Source organism: Microtus pennsylvanicus, chromosome 2, assembly GCF_037038515.1.
Source record: "Microtus pennsylvanicus isolate mMicPen1 chromosome 2, mMicPen1.hap1, whole genome shotgun sequence".
Taxonomy (NCBI): Eukaryota; Metazoa; Chordata; class Mammalia; order Rodentia; family Cricetidae; genus Microtus; species Microtus pennsylvanicus.
Window position 1 is genome coordinate 127070408 of NC_134580.1, and position 19774 is coordinate 127090181.

A 19774-nucleotide genomic window follows, 5' to 3' on the forward strand; every position below is an offset into this window, starting at 1 on the left:
GAGACCCCTGTTTCTCATTGTGGAGAGGCAGGGGAGGGTTAAAGGTCTATTTCTCACCCCCAGGGATTAGGAAGCCGGGAGACTCTGGTTCAGATCCCTGGGAAGACAGGATCCAGGGGAGAAGCCGCCATCCAGAGGAGGTGCAGGGCTATGGTCAGAAGAAGACCGCAGCAGGAAGTGACAGTCCTTACAGGGAGGACCCTTCCCACTGGCCCCAAGCACCTGCTTAAAATAGTCAAGGGGTGTCAGGGGCTGGCACCTCTATAAATGGGCCCAAATGAGGCTTTGCCAAGAGGAGAGTTCAGGTCGATGGCAGCAAGGGCCATTCTTTCTTCTTCTCAGGGGATAAATACCCCAAGACCCTGGCTCTGCTGAGATTGGAGCTGGTTGGTGTTCCCAAGGCTTCCCCTGGCTGCTACTCACCGGTCCTGAAGCCGGTCCTGTGTGTCCTTGAGCCGGGCCCTCAGGTGCCTGATGCAAACTTCCTTCTGCTGCAACGGAGTCAGATACTGCTCTGGGGTGGGGGGCTTGATGCCATGGTTGTCGCTGCATAGTGTATACTTCATGGAGCGCCTGCAAGGGACCGTCCATCAGAGGTGGGGGATGGAGAGGACAGGTGGAGCACAGAGCCAGACCAGGGAGCAGCCTAACTATCTTCAGCTCAGCCTGTGCCACCGGCCCTTCTGAGCAGGCTTTGTGGGCGTGGCACACCGAGAGCCCAGCCTTCTGTGAGGTGAGTTTTAGCGAAGCTCTTCTAAGAGAAGAGTTGGGTGGGGGACATAAGACACATCTGCCCAGGGAAGAGGGACCTCTCGTGAGGCACGTGTGTGCTCAGTGCCTCCTGACACCCTGTGTAGACCCTCACTGCAGCACTGGGTGCACGGGAGCCTTTGTCCTACGAACATACACTCACTTCAGAGACGGTAGCTCAAGCAGGCTCCATGCAGTCAGTGTGCTTCCTGAGCCCGGGCTGCCTGTCTTCAGTGGAGGATGTGAGAACGGGGAGCAAGGGCAGGTTCCAAGTGAGCCTGCCTGGAGGATGAAGGACTCACCTGCAGAGGTGACATCATCCTGGGAGGGAGCTAGCCTAGGGACAGGGATGTGGGCATAGACACAGGGGTGACGTCATAGCTGTCTCTGCAGATAACTACCATGTGCTCTCTTTACCCACCTTTGGGAACACACAGGTTTATATTACATGTACACACGGGGAGGCCTGGCCACTCCTTGCTCTCAGGAAATTCATGGTGTCTCCAGTCATGTGCCCCTGTATAACCCCATGGTTGTCCATATGCCACATTCATGCTGCCTTCATAGGTAAATGCCTGGTCCTGGACACCAGCCATGTGTATGCGCCCACGCTCTGGGACATGTGTGAGCACGTATGTGGACCCTTGCTAGGTGTGGACAGTTAGCAGGGCCCTGAGTAGCAGCTGGCTCAACACCTCCTGCAACTGATCCAGTGTGTCATACCATATCAGTGAGGAGGAGCCTCCACCCAGAGGGCCACTGGGGGCAGGACGGAGGGCTGGCCAAGGCTTTCCTAGGAAGGAGAACTCCCTGATTCCACAACAGACTTTGGTTCAGATGGTTCCACCCACAGCTTCCTGGCTGCAGGATCTGTTCTTAAGAACCTTGCTTGGATCTTGGTTTCAAATCCTGGGAGTGTTCCCACACAAGGGAGACCAGGGCCTGTAGCTACATCACCCCGCTGCTCCAGGGGCTGGGGACACTTAGCCTCAGTATAGACACTTCCTAGGGCTGGAAAAGATAGGTCCTGTGGAGGCCCATTGTGGAAGTAGCCAGGTTCAAGGCAGATTTAAAGTTTCACAGAAGCTGTGTGATATTTAAGGTAGACTGTGAAGTGTTAGAAGGTGGCAGCAGGAAGGGAAGCCAGGTCACAGAGCTGCTCTTCCACCTGGCAAGGGGCAAGGGTGGCATGGTGGGTGCCTGGACTTTCACACCCTGCTCTAAGATCTCCCCAAAAGAGAAGAAGCCGTCCAGCATCCTTCACTCAGATCTGTAACCGTCCTGCCCTGCAAGGGATTTGTGCGGGTGAGGAAAGAGTTCTCAGCTTGGCATGAGGCAAGGGTGGAAAAGCAGGTGCTAAACTAGTAGGACTGTGGGGTCAGAGGGAAGTGAGCTTTGAACGTTCTCATTTGCTTTCATGGGCATTTTTTTTCCAAGATAATATTTAATGCACGCTGACAGTCACTAGTAGCTGCCCAGCCCCCGTGTGTGTGATGTATTAAAAAAGAGAAACGTGATCACGTGCATCTTAGCAGAGAAAGCCTGACTGCAGTGAGGCCCTTAGGTAATACTGTTCTGCCCCCTCTTCAGGGGTGGCAGGGCTCCTTTGGGGCAACGGGACATCTCTCTCCACAGGTGTGCAACCTGTGGTTTGGGACAGTGCCAGGGGCTTCAGATGGGAGATCTGTTACAAAACTGTCACTAATGGAAAAGTCTGGACCCTTCCAATGCCATGCTTTTCAAGACAGAAATCGGATAGGAGCCAGATGCTAGCTTCCAACACGTGCACAGGTCCTGCATATGACTGTTACCCACCGCCCACACCTCGGTGGAAAAATCTGAGATCTGTGGCTTTAACGGCTCTGCACATCACTGAACACAGAAGACATCTCTCTGCTGAGAGGAGCAGGGCATGGCTTGCAGGGAGGAGCCCGGCTGTGGCTCTGCAGTCAGGATTCACCCCCATTCTCGCGTGTCCATAACCTTCAAGCCTCACTATGGCCCAGGACATACAGGGAATGCACAGATCAACTCACAGACATCCCTGCATTATCAGCTCCATTTTATGGAAGAGAAAAAGTTGAGCCTTGGAGACAGGAAGCCTGCAGCTCCCCACAACCCCTTGGTGCCCACGGTTTCCAGCACCCCGATTCTAACTAACATCCTGGTCTTCAAGGACAGACAGCACCTCTTTACCTGCCCCCCCCCCCCAGTGTGACTCTCTATCCCAGGTCTCTGTCTACTGTACCTAGACCAGAGCTTAGCATGTGTCACACCTGTAGCATGTCACCACCTCTGCCACTCGCAGTGCCCGAGACAAATGCCCTTTCCTCTGTGTTTGGGATAGCACCACTGAGAGGAAAACACTAATCCTCTCTGAATTAACTGGATAGGTTGCTAGGAAGCCACGTGACCCAGTTCTAACCAATGAAGTCTAAGCAAAATTTCACAGGGAAAATGTCAACACGAGGGGGCTATCTTCTTCCTCGCAGACCTACCTGACGGGTGGTGGCACAGGGGCCATCTTAGGACAATTAGGACAAGTGGTGTTCACATGGATGGTGACAGGAATGGGTGAGACCTGAGAGTTCCAGGAGTCGCCTGTCTCTGTCCCTGACAGCTTATCGCATGGGCTCATGTCCCTTTTACAGACAGGAACCACAGAGGGGAGACGTGACAAGTTCTGGGATCTAGTAAGAATGCCCGAGTCGGGATGGGCAGATCATGGCGCTGCTGTCCCCCCATCTCCCGGGCACCAGGTTCCCAGGCAGCCGGGCCTGGCTGGAAGGAGGAGCTGTTACCTCGGTGTGGGGCTGCTGTCACTGCCCTTGCAGGAGCCAGAGTTGCTGCTGCTGCTGAGGGAAGAGGTGCCGTAGGCGTCCCGCACACTCACAGGTGGAGAAGTGCGCCTGGAGGCGGGGAGAAGAGGCAGCTGCTCATTCTGGCTGGCGGGCAGCTGTGGGCACTGGGCGAACACTGCCAGGCCGCTACGGCCTAAAGTGCCCCCGCTTCGGGTTCATCACAGGGAAGAAAGGCAGTGGGGTGGGACACACACACACACAGAGACAAGGGTGACAGAACAGACAGTGGTAATCAAGATAGAAACCAGAAGGTGGCTAACCCTCTTAGTTCCCCAGGGTCAAGTACGGAGGCTAGACAGGGCTGTGGACAAAGGGCGGGCCCCAGGGTCTCTTAGCCCAGGGAAGGACATCCAGGCATGAACGGAAACAGAGGGGATTAGAATGGGGCAGACAGGAGGGGACTGGAGAGGGACCCACAGGGTGACAGTCAAAAGAGAACTCGTAATGGCAGGGCCGATGCTAATGGGAACCTTCATACAACTGCTATATCCACCATGTCATTTAGGTCCTTAAATAGTTCCTGGAGGTGGCATGGATCAGCCAGCCTATTTAAGGATGGGGAAACCGAGGGCACAATTTGCTTAAAGGCACACTGCAAGCCTGCTGCAGATGAGGACAAAGCTCAAGCCCTCCTGCCTCAGAAGCTCAGGCTCTAAACAAGGGAGAGACTCACCTGCGAGATCCGGCAGAGGCGCGTCTACTTCCTGGCAGGGACATGGCCATGAGACTGCGGGTCCTGGTTAGCGGTGGGATGGACGGTGTTCCCGGGGCTGAGGAGAGAGGGCGGGTTGTGGGGGGCGTAGGGAGGGCAGGGCCGGGCCATGTCATCCTCTCACTGGGGCCACTGCCTGGCATGGCTTCTCCTCTTGCCCTTCGGCACGACACCCCAGAATCAAGCGAGGACCTGCAGGCTAAGCCGTAGGTGGCTGCCTTCGCCAGTGAATTCAGTGGGGCTTGGCAGAGACTGCTACCCCCAGTTTAAAGTCTCAGTTCTCAGAGCCTCAGGGATGGCTAGAAGTCATCAGTCCAACCCCAGATCTTCCAGGTCAGTGAAGGCACCCAGAGGGACGACGACCCCACCACAGTCACGGGGACAGTAGGACAAAAGGGCCTCCTGTCCACCTGTGCAGCGAAAGGATCTTCTACTCTGCTAGCAAAGCCTGCTTCTCCCCAGGTCCCTGCCCCTCAGACCCCGCCTCCCACATCCAGTCCTCCCTCTGTGGCAGGGGCTGCAGGTCGGAGGACTCCTGGTGCAGGACTGGGAGCCCCAGATTAGGCCGGGCTGGTCTCGCTGACCATCACCTTCCCAGTTGGCACGTGGTTCGGGGCTTCCTGGCTACAAAGGAGACAAGACAGATGGACATACCAGCACACGGGTAGAGAGATAAATGGATACAGACAAAATAGGTCATTCCAAGATGTGTCACACACATGGCCACGTACATGCTCAGGCGCCTGCCCCCCCAGGCAGGACAGCAGCCAGGCCCTCTGACTCCCATGCTGCGTGCATGCAGGCTAGCCTCGGTCACATAAACATGCACGTTTATTTTAGCACATCCCAGGACACTGAGCGTAGGCTTGATGCGCAAGAGGCCAAGGTCCTCCCTAGCTGCTGAGTGTTCCTCTGTGGGTGTGTCTAGCAAGCCTCATGCTCAGGAGTTCACAATGCCCAGGAGACTTGAGAAGCGGGGTGGGTAGACTCAGGCCCTCTGGGTCCTGTGCTGGGTCTTTAGGATGTTCTCCTGAGTTGGGATTTTAGTGTCAAGGACAGCTCTGCAGGGATGTCTTCAGGAACACTGGGGAGGGAGAGGCCCCATGCGGAGGGGTAGCTGTCGGGACCAGGGCTACACTAGGCATCAGCCCAGAACTCCCTTGGGTCAAAGCAGAGAAACCTAGGCTTTCTACAGTCAGTAACTGGTTTTGAGGCAGCGCTAGAGGTCGTAGCCCGGGACTTCACGTTTGGAGAAGGGACTATAGACAATACCCTGGGAAAGCTTAGCCGAGAGCACCATGCCCTGGACTTCTGCCCATGCTGGGGAGACGCAGCCGCCAAGCCAAGCCCCACTGCACGCCAGCCTGTGCTACACGTGTTACGTACATTACGCCATTGACTTCTCCCAACAACCCTATGAGGAAGTGCTGAGATTAGTCCCCTCTTACAGATAAGGAATCAGGGCCACCATGAGCAACAGGACTTGCCCAAGTCACACCCCAGTTATGCGGCAGGAGCAGCATTTGAACCAGACCAGCATCAGATACTGAGATCTCAAACCCCAGAGTTCCTGACCCAGGGACTACCTCCTTCCTACATCGGGGTCCCCAGGAACTTGCTTCTCCTGCACAGTAGTGTGGCCAACTCCCGAGTGGACAAATGCACTACTCAGATGGCCAGCTTCCTGGCTGTGACACAGAACACGGTCCGTTCCCCTAGAGGGCCTGGACACAGCCGGCATTGTTTGCCCAGAGGTGTCGGGTGTAGGAGCCGCTGACACCATGCCCGTCACCTGAGCTGCCCACCTAGCTTGGCACCACTTCCCATCCCTCAGTCTCAGTCACCCAAGCAGAACCTCTGGAAACAGATCAGAAGAGGCCATGATCAGGGGCAGGGTGGGGCATCAGTGGGTTGCATATCTGTCTAGAGATGTATACAAGGGGTCCCTGCCTCCTGGACACAGGAGGATCTTCTGGGAGCAGCTGGAATAGGGGAGGCAGAGGGCAATGGCCTTTGCTCATGCGCAGACCAAGCTTGGGGGACTACCTGCTACAGGGTGAATCCCTCTAAGGTCAGGTGACCTGCTGGCAGTTTTCTTTCCTTTGGGCCCTTGCTAGTCCATGTCACGCCAGCCTGACTGGCCATGTTCCCACCACTGTTAGCCTCCTGGCTTTAGGCTGGCTACAGGGAGGAGGCAGCACCTCCGGCAGGCCTCACCTCTCAGGTGGCTTCTCTACCACAGCCAGCTTGGGTGAGCGGGATTAAGAGCTGACGGAGTCCAGGTGGAGCTCCAGGCCCAGATCTTGGGAGGCAGGTGAGAAAGGGTGGATGGGAACCGCGTGTGGCCCTGGTACAATACGAGCTTTGTCCCAGCTGTCTCTTCTACCACCTTGCTTGGCAACCCCCTTCTCCCCCCTTCTCCCCCCTCTTGCATTCTCTTTTTCTTTCTCCCTGGCCGCGGGTGGGAATGGGGTGGCATTTGTACCCGGACACAGTTGACAGTCTCCTGGGAGACCAGAACCAGCCATTAATTCAGGACAGAAGTGGAAGTGGCATTTCCCCTACTGGGATGGGACCTCACAGGCAGGGGCCCTCTTGGGAAGGCAGAAGCCACCCAGGGCCCATAGGGCACCTCCTCCTCAGGATCCTGCTCAGAGGCTCCAGTGTGTGTCCTGTGTCTTCTTGGCTCCTCCCTCTCACCACAGCCTAGAGAGGAGGCATGTTGCCATGGCATTTATCACCATGCCGCCTGCTCAGCCTGGAGCCCCACAGACCTGTCCCCAGGCAGCCAGAGGCAGCCACTTGGAATGGAAGCTGAAAGGAAAGCTTCTAAGCCATGGGAGCAGGGTCAACAATCTCTCATTCCTTCAACCCCAAGGAAACCCTCCCCTTTCTCATCAGTGTTCCTGCTTCCCCATTGTGCAGGCTCCATAGGAACCACACACACATCTGCCTCTTTGATTGGCCATCCCCAGCCCCAGTGCTGCCTAAGGGCCTAAAATGGGAAGGAAGAGCTGAAAAGCTGCAGAAATAGGCTCAAACAGATATGGGATTGAATGCTGGTTCTTGTACTTGGGCTGCATGCCTCGGCGCGCCTGGCTACTGCTGGGCTTCGTCCTTCCGTCTACCATGACGCTGCACCTCCTCTCTAACTACTGTGAAAGGAACATGCAGCAGTGCATGCGTGTGGCACGGAGGGGTCACATAAGAGACACGGCACACACAGGAGGAGACAGTGGTCTGGAACTAGACAACTAACATGTAATATGACCTTCAGAAAAAACAAAAAACAAACCACATCCACGACATTCTGATGGCCTCCAGAAAAATGCTTCTTCCAGCCAGAAACTTGTGTTGTGCCTGGAAGAATGAGTAGGTGTCCACCATGCATGGGAAGGCAGGGGCAGCATGGCCAAAGGCGGTAATTAACTCAACAACATCGTTGCTCGGAAGCTGGGGTGCCTGGTGGGGAACAATGGGAGTGAGGCGGTGAGGGGCAGTGAGGCCAGGCTACACACAGCCAGATGAGCCAGGGTCTTTGTCCAGTGGGCCACAGGGAGGCGTGGGGCTATCCCACAAAGGAGAGGGGGCACATGGGATATGCGCGTGAGAAAACCCCGGGTGGGGAGCCCTCTAGCGTGTGTCAGGAAAGGACAGGACTGGGGAGGAGACCAGATTGCAGACTGCTAAAATCTTCCAGGGGTGAATTTAGGAGGGCATGGGTCTGGGCAGTATCAGGAATAACAGAGAAAGGACCTGGACCCTGTTTGGAAGCCATCAGAAACTCGTGGTTATGTGAAAATAAGGAGAAAACACTTAATCTTGGTGATCAAGTCCTTTCCACTTATAATGGTCTCCTCCTCCTCCTTTTATTCTCCCCCACTTCTGCATGCAGTGCATGTGTGCACACGGGTATATGTGTGTGCACTTGTACATATGCAATGAGAGCTCTGCTTGTCAAAGCGCCACCATCTCTCTGCTTGAGCTATCTGTCAGCCTACAGCATCCTTCCCCAGGACTGTGTGTATTCGGGATGAAGGCCCCATTTCTTCTTGTCTTAACCCCTTAGCTGAAGCTTCCTGGTATATTTCATAGACACAAACACAATTAACACATCAGGGTCATTATACAATGGTTTAAAACCTGTGCTAGATCATAGAGTTAGACTAGATGGTCTCCGAGGAACCCTGGTCCCACATTCTGATTCTAGGGCTGTTTACGAAACAAGGGTCTTGGCAAATGATGCTTGCTTCTTCAGTGACTAGACTCCTGGGTAGCAGATTCCTCGGCTTTAAGATTAGGAAGCTGCATCTCTCGGGAGAAACTGGCACCTTATTCAATAGCGGAGCAGCCAGGTGCTTGGGTCAACCTAGTGTCCTAAGGGAACGTTCCAGAATATACCTTTGAAGGTCTTTTTCAAAGCATTAACCATCAACAAAAGAAAAACCCTGAAATCCCAGAGAACAGAACAGGCTGAGCCGATGACTCAGCCCCCAGCAGCTGTGCAGAGCAGAGCATGGTGACCAGAGTTTGGGAGGGAGCCCGGCTCTGCCAAGGCAGCAGCAGAACCTGGAACATTCTTCCTAGGCAAGCACAGAAACTTGTGCTCCTTGAATACTAATGCAGAGAGGGGAATGGAAACGGGCCTGGACGTTTGCCAAGGAGACACCCTCCAACCTTAGAACACCAGGGCGACTCCACTGAGGCGATGGGCGAAGCTCGGCAGGCTTCCGACGGCCTCATCCTCCCCCATCAGCAGACTCAAGTCCAGCCTTCCTGCCCTTGTGGAGGGGGGGGGACTTCTCCAGCTCACTTCCTGTCTATGGCACAAGCCACTCCCTGAACTCAAACCGCTCAACAGAGCCATTGAATTCTGCGTTCTCACTGTGGCAACCCCAGTACAGAGGCAGGGCTGTTTCACAATTGGCCAAATGCTGCAGGGGTTCCCAAGGCAAACAGAAAAGGCTTGCGGGCTGGGACAGCACCACAAGAAGCCTCCAGTGACAAGTCTCAGACGCCTCAGCCCTGGTCCCAAGTCCTGGTCCACGTCTTACTAGTGTGGCTACATGGCATATCCTCACTCTGTCTTCCTTCTGTCTTTGTTCGGATTTCCCACCTAGCTATATTCTGCCTGTCCATTGGCCAAAACAGCTTTATTCATCAACCAATAAAAGCAACACATATACGGCAGGAGATCTCACATCACACCAGGACTTCAACTATAGCAGAAACGAGGCAGTAACATGTGCTACAACAGGGATGAGCCATGAAGACGCCGAGTTAAGCGAAAGAAGTCAGATACAAACCCCAAGTGACGGATGACTCTGTTTACACAAATACCACCATGGGCAAATCCACAGGGACAGGAGCCACTTAGGGGCTGTCAAGATGAAGGGAGGAAGAAACAGAGAGGCAGCTGTCGACAGGAACGGGGCTTCTTAAGAGGGATTCTGCAGATGCTTGGGGATTAGATAATGGAGTTGGTTTCACAATTTTGTACTGGGGATGGTACATTTTCAAAGGGAAAATGTTACAGTCTGTGAACTGCATCTCAATTAAAAGAAAAAACCCAGTCAAAACAAATCCGCACAATCAATAAAGGTTAGGTATGGTCCAGAGGGAGGACATGGTCCAGATTGCTCAGCAGTGGAAACAGGGCAAGACAGAAAGCCAATCCTCCGCCCTCACCTGAGACCAGAGGCAAGCAGGGCACCTAGACTGCTCCCAAGGCATCCTTCCTGAGCCTTCTCTCTGGCCCGAGCAGAACCACCCCTGCTCCTGTAAACAGAGCAGAAGCCCCACCCAGAGGCATCTGCTTTTCCTCCCCAAGTTGTCCTTTCTTTCCACAGCCTAGGTGCCATGCAAGCAGCGCCCTGAACCCCCAATAGCTCAGAGTCACATTGCACGCTCACCGGTGGTCAGCTGGGGCCTCTCCTCTCTCAAATACAGCTATTTCAAGCATACGTGGTAACCTCTTGTCTGTACCAGTGTCTTTGGGACCCAATCAAGATGATAAAGGGGGAGATAGACAATTTGTGGGAAATCAGAAAGCTTCATCCCTTCATTGCCTCTTAAAGGGATCTGTTCTCTACGGATAATCTGTATACCTCAAGAGTCTAAGAAGGCATGAGCTGAGGTTGAAGTCACAGGCACCCTCTTCCAGGCTGACCGCCAAAGGGCATCTCCCAGGGGCAAGGAGCAATAGGGGAACCCTGGGTCCACTCCTTCCAATGTAAGTTGCTCCAGGATAGACCCTCTGCAGGCACCAGGGAGAGGTGTGGGAACAGAGAGGTCACGGTGCCAACTTCAGCTTGGTAGCCAATATGGCAAATGACTCCTGGCAGATGGAGGCCCCCAGCAGCCCTGGCCACAGCGTGTGCTTTCCCTGGGCCTCTCCTCACTGATAGAGCTGTCAATCTCTGCAGCTTCTCCCCTGCCCCTCCTCGTCTTAAGCAGCACAGAAGAGGATGACGGTGGACCTCCATCTCGGTGGCTTCTCTCTACTCTTTGGGCCTTGTTTCTTAGGATCCTGGGTCTCACTGCTACTTTTGCCAGCACCTATCCCAAGGACCAGCAGCGGCTAATGTGGTCTTAGAAGCTTAGGACAGAAAATAACTCGGGGAGAATTTGTCACCATTTTATCCACAGAGAAGTTAAAATCCAGGAAGGGCAGGTAATTTCTTGCAGTTGCCCAGCAAATGGGAGTCAGAATCTGGGCTGGCAGCTGGATTCCAGCAAATCTACCCATCTGCCCATCCCCCCACCATCCCCACTTGAAAGCCAGCCTGAGTTCAATAAGAACAAAGGAGAGATTTTTCCAAAGGAAGAAAGAGCTGGGGAGGTGGGAAGACAAGTGCTCTACCAACGTTAAGACAGGTCACACAGGACTAGAAGGTGAGGCTGAGACCCAAGGAAGAAGAGGCCGCTATGCAGCACCACAAGTCCAAACAGATTGGTCTCATCCCAAGCTTCCTGCCCACTGATTTAAACCCACGATCAGTCTTCTTATGGTCCATGAGGACCAGGGAGCAGGCTCATGCTTTGGGAAAAATAAAGACATCCCTGAAGTGAGTGTTAAAGGAAGAATTTCTGCATAGGATTTGCTGCAGCGGAAGGAATCCACTCCTTGGGAGTCTGCAGGGAGGAACCCGAGAGAAAGGAAAGGCGGTACACACACCCGAGCCAACCTTCAAACGCTGTGTTTTGTTCACAGGGCCTGTGTAACAGGGACAGAAGGGACGTGGAGATGTCAGCACGTCTGCCTGGGAACACAGCCCTTTCCATGGAGACAACCCTCCACCAAACAGTGATCAGAGAGCCTCTACCACCTAGGGAGACCAAACCAGGCCCGACATACTCCAACAACCAATCTCCCTGGCACCACCAGCATCTCAAGACACTCTAGTCCAGTGGGTCTCAACATTTCGAACACTGTGGCCCTTTAATACAGTTCTTCACCTTGTGGTGACCACCCCCCACCATGATATTATTTTCATTGTTACGTTGTAACTATGATTTTGCTACTGTCGTGAATAGTAATGTAAATATCTGATATGCAGGATATCTGATAGGTAACATCTGTGAAAGGTTTGTTCAACCCCATAGGTTGAACTGCTCTGGTCCAATGGTCCTAGCAGAAAACTAAAGACTGGTGAAGCCCACAGCATGAGCAACAGTGTCAGAAGGCATGATGTAGCTCGTCCTGATGCCACCAGCTCTCATGCCACGCCGCTTCTGCTGGGAGCCAAGTCGTGTCTGCATCCCCGAGGCATGCGGGCTGAGTTCAGAGATACAGCATGGCTCACCCAAGCATGCCCACGAGCCATGCCCCTCACTGCAGCATCCTCCTCCCTCTGCTCTTGTTCTTTTACAGCTGCCTTGCCTGCTCTGCAGCCGGTCCCCGTCCAGCTGATTGCTGGTGGCATTTCCCACATCATGCCGAAACCTTTTACCTTCAGGAAGATTCCTGGCTTTCAGCAAGATCCAGCCTTGCTCCTGCTTGCTGGATGAGGGCCAGGGATTAACCAACCCCTCTCCAGAGAAGCTGTCCTGCCTCTTGATTTAGTCAAAAACAAGAATTTAAAAATGCTTTAAGTGGGGGAGTCTCCTGACACCCAGTCCCCACTTGAAAGTCTTTGTCTTGGGAAGTTTTTATTCACGGAGAAACCAACTAACATAACAGAAACAGTGTGGTCCTGGGATCAAACGCACCTGGGTTTGGGCTCCTAATGCCACTGTATGTCTGAGACTCAAGAACCTTTTCTGTAAATGGGGCTGACTACAGCTGTACATGGAACAGCCACGGTGAACATCAACAGTCACGCCCGCTCCATGCTGCCAGAGCCCTGACAGAGGACACTCGCCAAGAGCCGTAGGGGGTCACTCGTCTGCCTGAGTCTATTCTCTTCGTAATTATTTCAAATTTATTATTATTATCATTATTATTAGTGTAGGGGGGGGCGCATGCACAAATACACAGAAGTGGGTTCTCTTTCTACCATGGGATCCGTGGATAGGTTTCAGGTTGTCAGGCTCACAGAACAAATGTCTTTATTTGTTGAGCTATCACACTGGCACTATTTGACTGTGTGTGTGTGTGTGTGTGAGACACATGTGAGTATGTGTATAGCTGTGTGTACACAGAGGCCGGAGGTTGGTATCACAGGTCTCTAGCATGCTCCATCTTGCTTTTGGAGACAGGGTCTCTCACTAAAATCTGGAGCTCACCAATTATTTAGTCTGCCTGGCCACTCAGCTTTGGTGATCCACCTACCCCTGTTCCCCAGTGCTGGGGTTACAAAGTGTGCCACCATGGCTGGATTTGGTCCTGGGTGCTAGGGATCTGAACCCAGACCCTCATGTTTTCCTGACTGTGCCATCTCCCCAGCTACCCTCTTCTTAAAAACCTTTCTTGTTTTATATGCAGGGTACCAAGTGCATGCAGTGCCCAAGGAGGCCAGAAGAGGGCACTGGATCACCTAGACTTGTAGTTACAGATACTTGTGAGCTGCCATGTGGGTGCTGGGAGCCAAACCCAGATCCTCTGGGAAAGCAGCCACTATTCTTAACTGGAGCCATCTCTCCAACTCCACTTTAGTGTAGCTCATGTATTTTATCTTCTGTGTGTGCATTTGTATGTGTGATGGACACATATGTCATGTGGGTTTGTACACGTTTGCACACATGTATGTGTGGAGACAAAGGTTTCTTCTTCAATCATACTCTACCTTGTTTTTTGAGACAGGATCTCTCACTGGCCTTAGAACACACAATGAGTTTATGCAGGCTGGCCAAGGAGTTCCAGGGACGCAGCTGCCTCTGTCTACCCAGCACTGGGACTGCAGACCACACCACTGCACTCGCTTCTTCCGCTGTGCTGGGGCCACAGGCTCAGCTTGCATAACACTTATTTTACTGACTAAGCCATTTTCCCAGATTTCTCAATTCAAAACCTTAATGTGAAAAGTTAGAACAATGTGTCCTTGAGAAGCATTGTGTGTGTGTGTGTGTGTATACATGCAAGTGTGCTCATGTGCACACATGTGTGCACAAGACATGCACACATGAGGTCAACCTTAGGTGGCAATCCTTAGGAGTCATTTAGCTTGTTTTCTGAGGCACGGGACTCGGAGCTCACAGGTTAGGCTAGGCCAGCCAATGACCGCTGTTTCCAACTCCCCAGAACTAGGATAAATGTGTGTCACCATGCACGGCTTTTTACCAAGGCTCAAACTCATGCTTCCACAGCGAGCACTTTAATGGCTGAGTGATCTCTCAGTCTAGCTCCCTCCAAACAACTCTCTCTCTCTGCCTTAGTTCTAGAAAAAAAAAAGCCAATAACTGTCGAGCCAACAATGGCACTTCAGTCTTCACCATTCACCAATGCCATTGGGAGTAAGACAGCAGGCCAAGAGTCACATTCCCGAAAGCACACCTTTCTAGCTTTCCTCGGTCTGTTTCTAGTCTGTTTCCCTGAGGCTTTCCCTCTGTTTTACTACTCACGGCAACCCCACTGCTCCAGCCATCGCACGATGCTCTGTCGTACTTCAGAAGAGCACACCGGCCTTCCTTCCCTGCTCAGCATAGAACCTGATGCTTGTCAGAGTGGCCAGTGCCCATCCACAGACTCAGCCACCACTGTCTGGCACAGCAATCCCCCTACCCCTGCAATCTCATAGTGAGGGGTCCCTTCAGAACAGAGACTGGACTGTGGCCCCCCCTCCAGTCAATCCCTCCTGTCTTGGGTCAGAAGCCAAGCCCTCACTCTGGTGGATCTAAAGTCCTTTACATCCTTTTCTTCCCACCATTTACTGTCTTTGACCTCTGCTACTGCTCCCCGCACCCACTCACCTCCTCAGACATTCCCACCTCAGGGCCTTTGCACGTGTCAATTCTCCTGCCTGGAATGCTCCTCTCCCGCACCTCTGTTCAGCATTTTCTCATTCACTCAGGTCTTTGTTCCAAGGGTATCTTTGCGGTGCACCTCATTTAATATGATATAGGCTCCCACCTCCCAGCATCCCTCTCTCTCCTCTCACGCTTCAATGTTCTCCATCATCCTTACCAACCACTAAATGTATTATGCACTTATCTGTCTATCACCTTTGTAAGTACCAGGGAAGTAAAGACGTGTGCCCACTTTGTCCTTGACTTGTACCTACGACCTGCCCAGTCTCCGATGCAGACTTGCTGAGGGATAGGCGAGTCTGCACTTGGTTGGGGTGTTATGAGCTTCTTAGCAGTGGAGACAGCTGGGGGTGCTTTGCTCATCCAATCACAGTCCCTTTCTCGCACAGCGCATTGGGTAGTGGGTCATCTTTCCTTCTCGGCTGATTCTACTCCTTGGCAGAGACCTGAGCGCAGAACTAACAGCTGGATCTTGGGGACCAGAATGAGAGCAGCATCTTTATAACAGAGCCGGTGTTTACTCACGAGGAGTGCGTGCCCTGTAAGCATTCTCTCTGTTCCCCTCCCACCCTCTGCGGTACAGGGATTGTCTGGAACTCAGAACTCACCCCGGCTGCCCCTGCAATTTCCTTCTCTGCCCTTGTGGAATCCAATCAGGTCTAGCGGCAATCCCAAAGCCTGACAGCAGCTCTCAGAGAAAGATCAACACCTAACGATTATGCTTGCTCTTCATTATTCATGGATTTTATATTTGTAAAGTCATCCATTTGCTGATATTTGTAGTCTCAGAATTAATACTCTCAACTCTTCTGAGGTCATTTCACAGACAGGCACGGGTAACAGAAAGTTCCTAGATGCCCATGTTCTCAGTGGACCACAAGGCATCTTCTTAATGTTTTGTAAAAGGATTTATCTACTGTGAGTATTTTGCCTGCATGGATGTCTGCTCACCATGAGTGCGGGGGCCAGAAGATGGCACTGGATCTCCTGGAACTGCAGGAGATGGTCGTGAGCTGTGGGTGCTGGGAATTGAACCTGGTGGTCTGGAATAGCAGCCAGGGCTCTTAACACCTGATCCATCTCTCCACATCAACAAGGTAGCTTCTTGGCCGACCTCTTCTACTGTAAGCATAGGACCTAGTCGAGGTCTACACATAGAGATTTTCAACATTTTTGCTTGTGATTTCATGGTTGAAATGATTGCCCCACGCCTCATGCTAAAACACTATCTGGTGTTTCTCTGCACAGGAAGGCTCTCTCACTGAGAAACACACTGGTCAGAAACACTTCCCTGAGGCATGTCCATGGATGTGAACCAACATATATTAAGTATGATATAAACAGAAACGCACACGAGGTAAGGCTATGTGTGGCTGAGGCCTGTAGAAAGCCAACCCTGTGATGCCTTTAGTGGCTCAGTACTGGGCAGTTTAGAGTTTGCTGTATCTTCGTAAAACACAATAGCATGGGTCCGACAATCAGTTTATTAGATGGGTCGAGCTGAAGTTCCTATGTTCCAGCATTGGTACAAAACGATGCCCTTAGCACCAGCACCAGCAGGTTCCTTGTAGTGCAAGAGTTCAGATGATACATCAGACTCTATGGGATTCAATCTCAGTCAGGGTAGCTGTGGGCCCTCAGGCCAGTCCCTCTCAGGGCCAGTTTCCGCAAATGTTCCTGAGGTGAAACCACTGTCATGACAATGAAGGGCAGTGCCCGCACAGAAGCCCTTAGCACACAGAGCATGTCACAGCTGGGGTAGGACTTCCAGCAGGTGGCCAGAGAGCCTTTGAAGACTACGTATTTGCCCTGAGCAAGCACGAAGGTCAAACAGAACCAAACCTTCCATCTCTCCTCCTAGGCTCTGCCATGCACTGGCTCTCGCAGTGACTGTCCAATGAGAGTCTATGGCTTGAGGGTCAATCAGAGGTGTTCAGATATTGGCACTCACAGCAGGCACAGCCTACACTGCGAGCAGTGTCACGTTACAGGCCACTCCCCTCTGCCTTGTGTCTGTACATAAGGAACATTGATAAATTAAGAGATTTCCCATTTAGTTGAAAATCCATTATTTCTGGCTTATTTTGAACAAATCACAGACCCTACAGTGCTGTGTGCATATTTCAGAAAAGCAACAGAGGCCAAGGCTGTGAGATGACCCTCCCAGGACTCTTACGAGAACTCTTCTAATTGGTCTGGTTGCTTTGTTAGCTGCCTGACAGGGTAAGAATTTCTTCTAGAGCTAGTCTATAGGCAAAGGAGCTGAGCTTGGGGTGCAGGGTGACACCTGTCCCAGGTCCCAAGGCCATCAGTGGTAAAGCTAGGATTTGGAGCTTACACTTGTGGTTTGTTTGCCCTTCGCTGGTTCTTTTGGCACTGGGCTCCAGCACATCCCCTCACCCGCCTTTCCTAAAGGCACACAGAGACCTTGTCACAGGGACTCTGGTATGGCAGGAAGAGAAAGTGAACTCTCTTGCACAGGGCCGAGCCAGGAACCTAACTTTCAGCAGAGGACTGGGTATGAACCTCAGCTGTCCCTCCCTGCCAAGTGAGGGTCAGCTCCAATGACCCATTTAGTGATGCCTGCAAGGAGCGGCGGCTCTGATTGAGGACGGAGTTACAGACCAAGGCACCGGGCAGCACATACCAGGAAGGTCCCACGCTGCACAGCCTTCCTTCACTTGGACTGGGTCAACTTTTGTCTTTTTGAGGCAGGGTGTTGTGTAACCCAGACTAGCTTCAAACTCAATTAAAACTGAGGCAAGCCTTGGACTCTTAATCCTGCCTTCACCTCCTAAGTGCAGGGACTATAGAGGTGAGCCACCATGATCACTTTCAAGCTAATATAGCTTTATAAAACTCCAACCCCCTTACCATCCCCATCCCCCACTAAGCAGAAAATATTTTTTTTTCCTTTTATTTGAGACAGGGTTTCTCTTGTATAATTCTGGCTGTCCTGGAACTCACGATGTAGACCAATCCAGGCTGGCTTTGAACTCAGAGATCCTCCTGTCTCTGCCTCCTGAGTGCTGGGATAAAAGGCATGTGTCATCACCACCAGGCTAGCATGGAGTATTTTTGTGAGAGGGGGGTGTTGGTATTGCTTCTGCATGGCTCTAACCATAGTATACGCACTACTTTGCATCTTTTAAAATTTTAACATGGTTTAAGAATTGTCCATATGGCGCAGTCTTTATGAAACGTGTTTTGTGGGGGCTGGGGAAGTGACTCAGCGGGGAAAGTACTTGTTGTGCCAGTGTGCAGAGCTGTTGGAATCTCCAGAGCCCCTGCAAATGCGTATCTGCAACCCCAGCGCTCTGGGCGAGAAGGGAGCGGAGGCAGGAGAGTCCTGGCAAGCGCAGCTGCAGCGAGGGTGAGGACTGACCCCCAAGGCTGTCCTCTGCCCCCCACATAAGTGCTGGGCCACAGCTGCTTCCATATTCACACACGTGAACATGCGTCACCCACCTGCACCCACATGAACAAAGACATGTGCACACACACAAGCACACACGCACAGTGTTTTATGGCCGCATAATCTTCCATCACTGGTCCTTGATGGTTACCTTTCCCCTTCTCCTGAACACTAGCACGTTCTCGTTACCAAAGCCAGGGCAATAATGGCTATCTTTGTCCATAGCTATGGGTCTACATTTAGTGTTATTTCCTCAGGGTGGATTCCTGGGCGGATTCCAGGATCAACAAGTCTGAATGATCCGCCAAACTGCTTTCTTGAAGGATAGGTTGCCAGCTTACTCCTCCCACCCATAACATCTGCACAATGGATAGATTTTCCATGTGGCCACTGGACTTGACCAAAGTCTTAAAGGGCAAATTCAAGCTCAAACACAAGAGTCATTCAATATAAATTTGCTCTCTGTTTTCCCTTGTAGCCAGTGTTTTCACATCCGTGTATCAAGAAGGAAAATTATGGCCAAGTTAAAAATTGACCTCTAAAGGCAAACCTGCCACCGTGGTCTCCTCACCCCCAGCCACAGCACTTCCTGGTGTCCCAGGACTTATTGAGCATCTGTGTCTGATGTGTCTTGGCTTCCTATGCCAATAGCCCAAAGTATGAAGACACAGGCTGGAGAGGGGCTTGGCACACAAGTGATTGTTCCTGCAGGAGTCAGAAGACCCTGGCATCCCGAGATTCCTCAAAAAGCTACTCTGGGCACCAGGGAGGGGACTCTTGGAATTCCCTCTGTTCTCCTAGGGGTAGAACCTGGGCATCTACCTCTGCCTATGGCCACACATCTCTGGCTTCTTGATGCACTGGTATCTCCATCTACAAAGTGAAGGTTACACTCCTTGCCTCTCAGAGCTGTTGTGACATCCCAGCCTCACCTCCATGCCTACTTCTCAACTGCCCTGAGTTCACGTGGAGTCATAGCTTTGCCCATGCGGTGCCCTCTAAAAGGCTCTCGGGAGCCTGTCAAGCCTGTTCGTCTGCTAAGGTCATCCAGGCAGGGAGGCCTGTGGATGGCTCCACAGTAGGTCAGATTCACAGCTCCAATTGTGGCCCCTTAGAGTACAGCCCCACCTGTGGCTGGCTTCTGAGTCTAGACAACGCCACAGGGATGTGGAAGGGCATCCGCAGAAGAAGGGTGCCCGCTGCTACTGTTGAGAGAGCCAGACCACAGCAGAGAAAGCTGTCTTACACCGTTCTGAACCACCCAGGCCCAAGCCAAGCTCTGCAGACTCTTCTGAGTGAGCACAGGGCCCTCATCTGCTTCCCGCCCAGCAGCCTTAGAATAGCAATGGTGCAGACATGCATCCCTCATCCCCAGATGGAGAGGGCTAGCCGGAGAGCTCAGCCCCTGCCTCTCATCTCAGCAGGGCTCTGCTGTCCCCATCTCAGAGAGAAAGGAGGCAGAAAAGTCACCAGACTCTCCTACAGTCTCCAGGAACGGCTCTGGCCTTCTTTCTTGAAAAGTCAGTCACAAATGGGCTCGGACTAAGCTTCCATAGGGTCCCTGTTTGCACAGCGAGGCTCCAAGGACCTGCGCTCTGCAGATATGTCCAGGTGTTGATCTGTGACGAC

At 52.5% G+C, this 19774-nt stretch overlaps 1 protein-coding gene across 8 annotated transcripts in view; it reads right to left on the reverse strand.

The window, feature by feature from the left end:
* Positions 1-19774, reverse strand: part of Snph (syntaphilin) — a 39522-nt gene that overhangs the window by 7708 nt on the left and 12040 nt on the right. Inside the window, exons 3-6 of one of the 8 annotated variants that reach the window (XM_075962464.1) lie at positions 5710-5737; positions 4285-4947; positions 3552-3659; positions 424-573 (exon numbers count right to left, since the gene is read on the reverse strand). In XM_075962464.1, the coding sequence (XP_075818579.1) occupies positions 424-573; positions 3552-3659; positions 4285-4466 (440 nt within the window). In that variant the 5' untranslated portion in view covers positions 4467-4947; positions 5710-5737. Of the gene's footprint in view, positions 1-423; positions 574-3551; positions 3759-4284; positions 4948-5709; positions 5738-19774 lie in introns of all 8 variants that reach the window. The other 7 variants (XM_075962462.1, XM_075962465.1, XM_075962463.1 and 4 more) reach the window with 7 other exon arrangements.